The sequence below is a fragment of the Emydura macquarii genome, unplaced genomic scaffold (genome assembly GCF_026122565.2).
Source record: "Emydura macquarii macquarii isolate MOO-44397 ecotype Brisbane River unplaced genomic scaffold, CSIRO-AGI_Emac_v2 contig_298, whole genome shotgun sequence".
Taxonomy (NCBI): Eukaryota; Metazoa; Chordata; order Testudines; family Chelidae; genus Emydura; species Emydura macquarii.
This window is the reverse complement of record NW_027130435.1, coordinates 102,983-115,005: the sequence shown is the minus strand read 5'-3', so window position 1 is coordinate 115,005 and position 12,023 is coordinate 102,983. Positions and strand designations below refer to the sequence as shown.

Below are 12,023 nucleotides of genomic sequence, written 5' to 3'. Positions count from 1 at the left end.
TGGGCTTGTCTGGCCAGGATATCTCTCAGGATGAGGATGAAGAAGGGCCTGGGATTCCAAGAGATGGTCGTGGTAGCAGCTATGAAGATGAAGCTTGCTTCGGTAGCTTCTGGCTGTTCCTCCTCCCCCCACTCTGTTCTTTCTTTAAGATCTCCTAAGGATTCTTTAAGGATGGAATAGCCCATCCCCTTATTATCTTGTCCACCAATTAGGACTAATATCCAACACACCAATTTTGGTTCCTTAGTTTCCGGCTCCACATCTCCTATTTTTAGCAAGCATGATTTCAACAGTCTGTGAATTGTATCAACATGAGCTTTTTGTTGAGTAATTCAATCTTTCTGTCTCCCTTTCATACCTTTTCCTGTTGGAGTTTGTTATTATAGGTTATTGTGACATCCTATGACCTTTCACATAATTTTTTTAATATTGAGTTTTAAGTTAGGATGAATTTTTAACCCCAGTTCTCATAATGAGATGAAGGTTCAACTCCCCCTTCTTCCTGAAAGGAGAAAAGAAGATCTGAGCAGGGGTCTCTAATGCCTTTTACGAGTGTGTGTTACCGAGATATGGGCTATTCCAATGGACAACTCACCTGTTGAAACTATTCCAGTGTCTATCAAATAATTAAAGAGTCCTTTGGCCAAAGAGAAACAGTCAATGAAAATGATTTCCCATGCACTGCTACAGACTGGGGACCAATTGGCTAGGCAGCAGTTCTGCAGAAAAGGACCTGGGGGTGACAGCGGACAAGAAGCTGGATATGAGACAACAGTGTGCCCTTGTTGCCAAGAAGGCTAACGGCATATTGGGCGGCATTCATAGGAGCATTGCCAGCAGCTGGAGGGAAGTGATTATTCCCCTCTATTCAGCATTGGTGACGTCACATCTGGTATGTTGTGTGTCCAGTTTTGGGCCCCTCACTGCAGAAAGGACGTGGACAAATTGGAGAGATTCCAGTGGAGGGCAACGAAAATGATTAAGGGGCTGGAGCACTTGACTTATGAGGAGAGGCTGAGGGAACTGGTCTTACTTAGGGTATGTCTGTACTGACAGCAAAAGAATCCCTTCCTGACCCCTGCAGGAGACCATCGGAAACCCTGAAGCATGAGCTTCTAGGAACATCAGACATGAACCAGAAGGGACCCCCAGGGCTGCCAACCCAGGCCCCCTACCTCGTCAAAAGCAACCCCATTGTACAATTGCACTCACATATTTGTCCAGTTGTCCTTTAAAGCTAATTAAATTATTTCCCCCACAATTCCTATTGGGCAGCTCTTCCAGAACCTCTCATCTCTGATGGGAAGAGACCTTCTTCTCATTTCTGTCCCTGGCCATGGGAGGGGAGTGAGGGTCTAGAGGGTTATATTGGGGCGGGGAAGGGGCTAGGACTCCTGGGTTCTATCCCTGGCCATGCGAGGGGAGTGTTTTATCTCGGACATCCAAATATAATGTTGCTATGATTTTGGTCCCAGCTGCACAGGTCTCCATCTCTGGAAATCAGCGGGGCTGCTCTGGACTGACAGCAGAGAAAAGGAAAGCAGAACTTCGCTCTGTGTATCTAAAAGGTGAGCACACATTTATCCAAGCGGACGTCTTGAAATACCGTGGCACGAAAAGGGCAGGGAGGTGAGCCAGCCTCCCCGCATGCGTGCTCGGTTTGCTGTCGGACCCTCTGCAGGCACGCACTGAGCAGGGCTCTTTTCCTGCCATATTCACCCCCACACCTCCCTCCTACCCCCAACCCACTGTCTGTGTTCTGGCTGTATCGTCAAACAGGCACTTTCTACATTATAAGTAGCCCCTAAAGGTCATGCAAAAGGCTGTGTCTGTTCCACCTTCAGGATTGGAGCCTGCATCCCCTGGTGGGGAAAGGCCCTGTTCCCCACCCCGCTGACCGGCCAGTCCCTGCAGACTGGGACCAGAACACGACCCCCTACCGCCCCCTCAGCAGGGTCCTCCTCAGAGCCTCCTTCGTCTCCTTGTTTCGCAGGCTGTAGATCAGCGGGTTGAGAAAGGGGGTCCCTACCATGTAGAAGAGAGTCACCACCTTCCCGCTGGTTACTGAGGTGCCCAGGAGAGAGCCGTAATAAAGACCCACGATGGCCAGGTGCGAGATGCAGGTGGAGAAGGCCTTGTGCCGCCCAGCCCCTGCAGGGAGCCTCAGCACCGCCCTGATAACTAGCCCGTAGGAGGTCAGGATGAAGAGGAAGGTGGTGAAGAGGAGGAGGTAGCTCGTGGTGTAGAAGGTCTGTTCGGTCCAGGGAGCTGGGGCACAGGAGGCAGCCAGCAACGGGCCTGGGTCGCAGACAAAATAATCCAGGGTGTTGGGGCCACAGAAGGAGAGCTGGGAGATGAGGGCGACGGGCCCTATGAACCAGAGGAAACCGACGAGCCAGCAGGAGGCCACCAGCAGCCAGGAGCTCTGTGGGGACATGAGGATGGGGTAGCGCAGGGGGTGGCAGATGGCCAGGTACCTGTCCAAGGCCATGGCTGCCAGGAGGAAGCACTCAGTGGTGCCCATGGAAAAGAGGACGTAGAACTGCACGAAGCAGGCGTGGAAGGAGATGGGGACGCCGGGGTTCATGAGGTCGAAGAGCATCCGCGGCACAGTGGTCGTGACGTAGCCAACTTCCAGCCAGGCGAAGTTGCCCAGCAGGATGTACATGGGCAGGTCCTGGAGGCGGGGGTCCCGCAGCACGGCCCACACGATGCTCAGGTTGCCGGCCAGCGTCCCGGCGTAGATGAAGGAGAGGAGGGCGCAGGTGAGATCCCGGCCCAGCCGGCTCAGGGAGGGGAAACCCAGCAGGATGAACTTGGTCACTGAGCTGGTGCCGTTGGCTGGATTCATTCGGGGCTGGGGGGGCCTGCAGATGAAAGGAAGCAATCGACAGGACGCCAAAGCTCTGCCCAGAGCTCTGGGAGGGAAGCAGGGTCTAGTGGTTACAGGAGTCACAGCCAGTCTCTTATACACATCACATCCCAAACTCCTTCCCAGCCACCTGTCCCACCACCCAATGTCCCATCTCCAGGCATTGCCTGGGGCTTCAGAGGAACAAGATTTAACACCCCGCCCCCCCAAAAAATAAAAAACAACCCAAGCACTCGCCAAATACATGGGGCAGTGGGGTGGAAATCCCTTCCTGTCCCCTGCTGATGGCCAGCTGAACCCTGAAGCATGAGCGTTGAGAATGTGGGACATTCACTGGAAATGAGCCCCAGCGCTGCTAAGCTTTGCCCCCACCCTCCCAAGCAACCCTGTCCGACAATCGCACTCATACAGTTGTCCAGCCCACACTGAAAATGAACAAAATTGTTCCCCCCCCTCAACTCCGACAGGGAGGCTGCTGCAGAACGTCCCCCCTCATCTGGTTAGAAACCCCCTGCTAATTTCCAGCAATCCTGTGTGCATGGCCAGGTGGGCGGCTGGGCAAGGAGGGGTGGGTGACCGAACCGTGAAGCAGCCAGGGAAGGAATCAAAGCAAGAAAGAAGCTTTCTGGGAAAACCCACCTGGCTGTGAGATCTCAGCCTCTTCTCTCTGCCTCTGTTAGGAAGGCGAGAGGGGGCTGATATCTGCTCTCTGCGCTGCTGGGTCCCTGGGACATGGTCTCTGTGGCGTGTAGGAGCAGCTGGATCTGGATTTGATGCCTGAATAACATGTGGGCACTCAGGGGAGTGCCAGGGCGAGCCCCCATCTTCCCAGCCACCCCACCCAACACAGATTTCCCCCATCCTCACACACAGCCCTCCCACAAAACACACACAGTCCTCCCCACCACACACATCTCCCAAGGAGAACCGGGCATGTGGGTGAGGGGCCTGGCTTTGGGGGGGGCTGTACAGAGTGGGGCTCAGGATGAGGAGACCCCTCCCAAGCCCATCCAGGGTCCCAGTGGCAAACTCCTCTCAGCTCTGTAATTGGCTCTGCCAGCAGCCCGAAATCATCAATACCCAGAGCGAGAAATGTTCAGACATCAAAACAAGCTAATTCCCCAGGGGATTTGCAGTCTGGTCTCCATGGTTACATAAATGGCTCTAACTCCCATGAAAGATACGGGAGGGAAAAACAACAGCTTCCGTTAGTGCCAAGAGTTGACACAGCACAGGCAGTGGGAGTGAGGTCTAGTGGTCAGAGGGCTGGACTGGGACCCAGGACTCCTGGGTTCTTTTTCCAGCTCTCAGAGGGCAGTGGGGTCCCCAGAAGGGACCGGCAGCTCATCGTGTCTCAACGTCTGTATATCTGAGGCCACCGCCTAGCAACTGAAATTAGACCAAGGGTATTACAAACCTCAGTTAGCTAAACTGTTCTGTGCCGCAGGTGGAGAATAGCAGGGACTGCTCTGCACCAGTCCCTAAGGCTCCCGCAATGGCAGGGAAAGGATTAAAGGAGATACAGCCAGCTAGTCCTGGCAACTGACCCCCACCCACAGGCTGCAGAGGAAGGCTGAAAAATCCCCAGCTCACTGCCAGTCTGAGCTGGGGGAAAGTTAGACCCGGAGCATGTGAGCAAGACGCAGCCAGCCGAGCACCTGAGTGTTTGACTGGGTGCCACCTCCGAGCCCTGGCCCACCCCACCCACTGTCCTATCTCCAGCTGGGGCCGTCCAGTGCTTCAGAGCAAGATGTAGTAGCATGTTTCCTGCAGTGTCATACATACGGATACAGATACATGTGCACAGACATGAAATTCTGCTGTGTCATATCCCCAAATGTGTGTCTCACGTGGCTTGAACAGATGCAGACAAACACAAAGCTGTTTCCAGGCCCCGCAGAGGCCTGCATACAGGAACAACAGACTGGCCTAAGCCCGTGAGCACTTTGACTCAAGTGGAAGAAATCATGCCCCTGGCTGGACAGGGCCGATCACCCGACCCCAGGGGGTGTTGGGGAAAATTGTGAAAAGCTGAGGTGTCTTGGTCTCAAGGCTCTCCCTTGGAATCCATCTTCTAAGCAACACCAAGGACGGAGAATCTACCCACGGGGGCGGGGGGAGGGAGCCTGGCTGCAAGATGCATCCCAACTAACTGCTCTCCAGAAGCAGTTTCTGTGTCCTTCCCTGGATTTCCTGAGTCTCTCTGCAGTTGCTGGCAGACCGGGATCCACTCCACAGAGGGGCGCGTCCGGGTCCCCTCCTTGGGCAGGCTTGGGTGAGAGAGAAAGGACTGAATGGGACCAGAGGCAGAAAACCCCTCCCAGCTGTTGTGCTGATCCTGGCTTATGCAGGCTTCAGACAAGATCACAGCCCAGGATGTCCCTGCTCGGGGTCTAAATAGCTGAATCCAGTCTCCAGGGTTGCGAGCCCAGCTTTGATCTCATCTCTGGAGCAAACTGCTCTGACAACCTGCTCTAGCAGACCCTAAACCCCAGAGGGGGAACAGCACCCACCCTGGATCTCACAGGATGGCAGAATCCCTGGAAAGAAACATGGCAGGACGGAGGTCCAAAGCATGTCCCCAGGTGTTTGCAGAATAAAACAGGGAATTTTAACACTGACACATTGGTAACGGCTCCAGACTCTCAGCAGGCCTGGAGTAGCCTGTTCCTGCATTAACCCCACATCATCACCTTTGGGGGAGCACCAGAGATTCTGGGTTTTTTTTCCCTCTGCATTGCATCAGCAGCTCTTGGGATGCAGCCGCTAGAGGAACCCACAACCCAGGCTGCTATGGCTGCTGGAAGTTGGTCACTAGGAGGTACCCAGAGACAAAGACTAAAAACTAAGGGCCAAGTCCTCATCCAGTTACACTGAGTTGAGTTTAGTTTGGGATATTTTCTCCCACTGGGGATATGGGCCTTTGATTCCAGTTGAGATATCTTCATTTTCAGGATCTGGCCAATGACACAGTTATACATCCACGTTCTTTGCCCATAAATACACATATGCATGGAAACGTGCACACACCATAGAAACACACACACAATAATGCATATTCACAACACACAATGCATTTACACAATACTTTTCACTAATAAAAATACAATGTTGTGTATTCACAAACACGCACAGTAATGCACACTCAGAAACACACTCCCTCTCCGGAACAAGCGCTGACAATCACACAAAACTCACACACTGTTTTTCAGAAAAAAACACATGATACTGGACATTTGCGTCAGGAAGGTAGGTACCGAAGGACGCACACAGTCCTGTTAAACTCACTACTTACAATGTAATCTCACAAAAAGAAACACATAAGCCAGACCCACACTGGAAACTTTCTCCAGCAGAGCCTTATTGTTTGGAAGTGTGAATTTTCTTTTTGTCCACATTTCTATACCGGTAAAACCCTTAGTGGAATTATGGTTAAACTACCTTAAAAGTTTCTCAGAGAACCAGTATAAGCTATACCAGCAGAACTACTAGTCCATATACACTGGGAGAGTTTGTTTGTATTGAAATATTGGGAAAGCTTTCCTAGGGTAGATCTGGCTATTCGTTGTCTGGTTATACATTCTCTCTCTCTCTTTTGCTCTCATATAAAAACACACACATCACGCACATATTCTCCCCCATTTACTGCCACTGGGTAAAATTATTAACTTCCCAAGTGATTTAGGTACCTAAATCTCATTTTCAAAAGTGACTTTGGCACTTATAAATATAAAATGCCCAGATTTTTATGGATTTTAGGTGCGTAAGGGAGATTATAAAAAGCACCCAGGTGTTTAAAACCCATTGAAATCCATGGTTCCTAAGTATTTCCTTTAAAACCACATAAGGCATTTTGAAAATGGAACCTTGATTCTCTAAAGGTACGTCTATACTGACGATGGCAAAGTCGCCACCGTCAGATTGATGTTCCTGGATGGATTGAGCGGTCAGTGTAGACCCGCTCAACCGATCAGGAAGTCGAGGCAGTAAATCCATCCCCTCAAGTACAATAGCACTGCGTTGACGGGAACGTGGTTCCCATTGGCGTAGTGCAGTGAAGATGGCGCACAGAAGGGAAACACAGCAGTTGATGCGAGTTACGCAAGCTATTCTGCGTAGCTTACGTAACTCCCATCGACTGCCGCCAAATTTCCAAGTAAGTGTAGACCAGGGCAGAGTCTTTGATGTGCTTTTGCAAAAGGTGGTCCTCACTATGTGACAACCGGCAGCCAGAGGCGTATTGCAGCAGGTCTCAGATGATCACATAGCAGTTGAAGGACATGACAAGGAGGTGGAAGAAGTCCATGAAGCCCACCAGGAAACAGAAGAAGGGTTGGGTGTGAAAACTAAGAGGGAACTGGTCTCCCGATTGTTCACCATGTTGGTCAACATCTTGGAGGTGACATTGCTGGTGAGCAGGATCTCCAGGAGGTTGGGGATGAAGGGACATAATGGGCTGGTGAGTCTGCAGAAGAAGGCCCAGATATTCTGGCTTTGCGATAAGCTTGTTATTTTAGGTAAAGAATTCAGACCACAGAAGGAGAGAGTAATTCCAGTGCACCAATTGTAGTTTTATTTGACTGGGAAAGGAGAGAAATGGGGACAGTGTCAGCTTCTGATACCAGTTTGGTGTTAGCCTTAAGCTGTATCCATAACCCTAACCCGTAACCAGCTGAGATTTCAGCATGAGTTCATCTTTAAACCTTGACTGGGGCCAATCAGATGTTTAAAGTGAAGAATGGGCTGAAGTGGCTTGTGGGATCAGGGCCTTTGCACAGAATACGCAAAGTGAGTGTTAAATTCATAATCACACGTGTTTGTACCAATTCGTCCAAATTACGTGTAAATACTCACAGATCTATTGACGACAATAGAGCCAGGACAAATTAAACCAGTTGAGAATTGGCCCCTTGATTTCTCAGGAACCTGAGTGTGAAACTTCCATTGATTTAGAGACGCAAACCACAGCATATTTAAAATGTATCCAGTGTAAACAGCTCAAAGTTCAGACACCGAGTCCTTATGATGAGCTCTTTGTAAATGAGCGATGGAGTAAGATATAGTCATAAAAAATCCTCGTTAAATAATATTTAATAAGGAGTACTTCTAAGAAAATCATGATCTGAACACAGACAATCATTAACAGGAAAAGAAGCACAATAATTTGCACAGAATAATTGCTATCTAACTACCCAGCTAACATAATCCACAATCAAATAGAAATCTATCATTATGAGGTTGTGTGTTAGGACAAGGAATGGTCCTATCTGCCCGTATATCTATCTAATCACGTGCTTTCTCTGTCATATATGTAATGCACACAACCATGCACAAAGATGGTATCCTAATACTACTAACAGACCAACCTCTGAGAGCCTTTCTCAGCTTGGAAGTGAGTAGATGGACTCGCAATGGTGTATGGAATAACAGATCAAAGCGTGTGATGGCACTTTTCCACCTTTACCAAGGCTAGAACAAAATGACCCCAGTCAAGTAACTTACACCAGGGTTTAGGTCTTTACTGAGTGCAGAGACTCTGGGCTAGAATCTCATCAGTGTTAAACTGATGATTGCAGTGGGTCTAGTCTATGTGGGTGGTGATCTAGATGAGTTGGGAAATCAGACCCATACATCTCCATCGCACTCACTTTCTCCAGGGAGCTCTCAGCCAAATCTGGATGATTTGTGTATATAGGCTATTGGCCAAATCCTAATCACTTTGAAGTGAGGGGCTAAAACCCAGTGACTTCCATGGAATCCAAATTTGGTATCATTACGCCGAGTGGTGGAGTCTCCATCCTAAGAGGTTTTGAAGGCCTGGCTTGACAAAGCCTTGGCTGGGATGATTTAGTTGGGGTTGGTCCTGCTTTGAGCAGGGGGTAGGACTAGATGACCTCCTGAGGTATCTTCCAACTCTCATCTTCTATGATTCCATGAGTTAGATTTTCTTTAGAGAACACTGGGAAAAGTTTTTCTTCAAAGCAGTTTTTCCACCATAGCCAGACTGACACAGCTTTACATAGAGAATGTGGGTGAAGTAAAATCTTTTATTGGACCAGTTTCTCTAGATGAGAGAGATGAGCTTTTGAGCCACACAGAGCTGGTAGGGTCTGGGAAAGAAGAGATCTGTGTAGCTCGAAAGCTCATCTCTCTCCTCAGCAGAAGTTGGTTCAATAAAAGATATTACCTCCCCCACCTTGTCACTCCAATATTCTGGGACTGAGGGAGATGCAATGAATATGTAAAAGCTGTATGCAGTGTGAGTTAAAATAATAAATAGACATCGCCTGAGTTTCTTTGTCCCTCAATACATCATCAATAACTCAATAATATCCCAACAGTATAATCATTTCACGAGGAATTTGCACCCTTTTGTCATTGTGGGGAGAAAACCTACAACTCTCTCAGAAAACCCCATTAAAGAGAAGATATACGGGCACTCTCAAGAGAAGTCAAATACTGAAAATCCTGTTTAACCAAACACTGACCATCTCTCCAGGCCTTCCCCCTTCCAAACCCACCTGGAACACAAAGAAAACTAACAAACAACTAAGGAAAGATAAACTAAAACTGTGACTAACGAACAAAAAACACAAAGAACAAATGTGCTCATATCTCTGTCAGCGTTTTTATCCTTAAAATTTAGAAGAGTCACCGACCACACAAAGGATTTTGCTATGGTTAGTATGAGCAAGGTGATCAGATACTGTGGTGATGGGCAGCAGTACATGATAGATAGATAGATAGATAGATAGATTCCAGTCTTAATTGCATTAACGTAAACCTATAGTAATTACTTTTTTTCTTGAGTTATATTTTCCTAGATTTTTTCTAGTGTTAAAACCCAATTCTTCATAAACAGATTGCACAGTATGCTCTGATGGAGGCAATAATGTCATCAGATGATTATATTTATAAAGAAACACCAAAGGAAATTGCTACCGAAGGAGACATATGGACATTTTATTCTTGCTGAATAACCTCCAGCACATCCATTTACTCAATGCACCGTTGATCTCCTTGTTCCTCATGCTGTAGATGATGGGATTCATCATTGTTGGCACCATGGAATAGAGAACAGCCACTAAGAGATCCAGCCTTGAGTCTGAGCTGGAGGTGGGTTTCAGGTAGGCAAAGGTTCCAGTGCAAAGGAACAAGGAGACCACAGTGAGGTGAGGGAGGCAGGTGGAGAAGGCTTTATGCCGGCCCTGCTCAGAGGGGATTCTCAGCACTGCTCTGAAGATCTGAACATACGACATAGTTATGAAAACAAAGCAGCTGAAGCCTAAGCACAGACTAAAGACAATAACTCTAACTTCACTGAGGTAAGAGTCAGAGCAGGCCAGCTTGAGGAGCTGGGGGATCTCACAGAAGAACTGATCCACCGTGTTGCCTCCACAGAAGGAGATTGTGAAAGTGTTTCCAGTGTGCAGTGCAGAGTTGAGAATGCCACTGATCCAGGCACTGGCGGCCATTTGGACAGAAGCTCCCCTGTTCATCACCATCTCATAGTGCAGTGGTTGGCAGATGGCGACGTATCGGTCATACGCCATGATGGTCAATAAGGCAAAATTTGCTGAAACAAAGAATAAGAAAAAAAAGACTTGGGTGACACATCCAGAATAAGAAATGGACCTGGTGTTCATGAGGGAATTGACCATGGATTTGGGGATGATGGCCGAGATGGAGCCCAGGTCTAGGATCGACAGATTCATCAAGAAGAAGTACATGGGGGTGTGAAGATGATGGTCGAGGGCTATGGCTGTGACGATGAGAAGGTTCCCCACCAAGGCTGTCAGGTAAAGCACTAGAAACACCACAAAGTGTAAAATCTGCAGCTCCCGAACGTCAGAGAATCCCAGGAGAAGGAACTCGGTCACGGTCGTTTGGTTGGACATTTTTTTCCTCAGTCCATTGTGTGATGACTGTGGAGGGAATGAGACTGGCAGTGGTTAGGATTAGAGCTATAAAGGGAATGGCCCAGATTCCCCTTTCCCTGAGATCTGATTGTATGAATGGCAAAGGTGCAGAGCACTCGTCGTTTACAATGACTAGGTGTTGTCAGTGCTCCTCACGTTGACAATCAATCAAGCTTGTTATCACACTGGTGTACATTGGATCGGCTCCTTTAAAATCAATGGAGCTTTGTTACTAGAGCTCATCTGAGGCTGCGTCTCATGGAGTGGCTTGTTGAAATGCAGAGTGAAGGATGGAACAAAGCAAAATCCAAATCCAACAATCCTCGCAAAGAAGGGCCTTTCGTCGTGACCGTCACTAACCTCACACCTTGGCCATGAAGCTGATAGACTAAAATGCCAGCACCGCCTGATTCCCACGCTGCAGGGCAATATGATGTGGACTCCTCCAGCATGGTAAGTGGCAGCTTTTCTCCCCCCAGCTCTGTGCCTGGACGGCCTGCTGCCTGCTTCCCAACTGATTTACGGCACCAAATCCCAACTGCACTTCTGCCTGCGTGTAACAATGGGCCAATCTCATCCCTCCATTACCGCTGTGTTGCATTGTTTACTCTGTGCTGTGTGGTGCAGTGGTTGCCAGGACACTTGGGCTCTCTTCTTGTTCCTGCCAGTGACCTGCTCTGTGACCTTGGGTCAGTCATTTCCCTCTTGGTGACTCTGTTCCCCTCCCTCCCTTTCTCTGCCTTATCAACTAGGCCTTCAAGATCTTTTGATGAGGGGCCCCATAATTTAAAATGTATTGTGGCCCCTAGTGGGATTTTCAGAACCGTCTATGCACTGAACAACCCTTGAAATCAATGAAGTTTACACTCCTAAGTGCTTCTGATAATCTCACTAGGTGCCTAAATATCTTTGGAAACATCACCCCATGTCTCGTTATGTGAACAATCTGCACACCCGTTTACACTCAGCCAGCAACAGTCTGGAGCTCAAGCAAGAGGTAATTCTGTTCCCCATGAGCTCCTATTTCTCCTTGAAAGGGGTTAGGATAGACAGGAGTTTGCTGCTTGGTTCAGCTCGAACCCAGGATTTAAAGGGCTAGTCCGTTTAAAATATTCTGTGTGCTCTATCAATTTTACTAGTTATTCAGTTGTTAGCTCCTGGCAACTATCAATTTGAAAGAGAAATCACACAGATGCAACAGAATAAATGGGTTTGAAATCAAGAAATCTTAA

At 48.5% G+C, this 12,023-nt stretch overlaps 2 protein-coding genes across 2 annotated transcripts; both read right to left on the bottom strand.

Moving 5' to 3' along the window:
- Positions 1–1,936: 1,936 nt before the first annotated feature.
- LOC137156609 (olfactory receptor 11H6-like) lies at positions 1,937–2,851 on the bottom strand. Its single transcript, XM_067553493.1, has one exon. It carries the CDS (start codon positions 2,849–2,851, stop codon positions 1,937–1,939), a length of 915 nt encoding a protein of 304 aa, XP_067409594.1.
- Positions 2,852–9,810: 6,959 nt separating this feature from the next.
- Positions 9,811–10,770, bottom strand: LOC137156548 (olfactory receptor 14A16-like). The gene has a single exon (XM_067553444.1). It carries the CDS (start codon positions 10,768–10,770, stop codon positions 9,811–9,813), a length of 960 nt encoding a protein of 319 aa, XP_067409545.1.
- Between the last annotated feature and the right edge of the window lie 1,253 nt (positions 10,771–12,023).

Bases quoted from the DNA above. Each gene is read 5' to 3' on its own strand.
- LOC137156609 (XM_067553493.1), bottom strand. From the start codon at position 2,851: ATGAATCCAGCCAACGGCACCAGCTCAGTGACCAAGTTCATCCTGCTG.
- LOC137156548 (XM_067553444.1), bottom strand. From the start codon at position 10,770: ATGTCCAACCAAACGACCGTGACCGAGTTCCTTCTCCTGGGATTCTCT.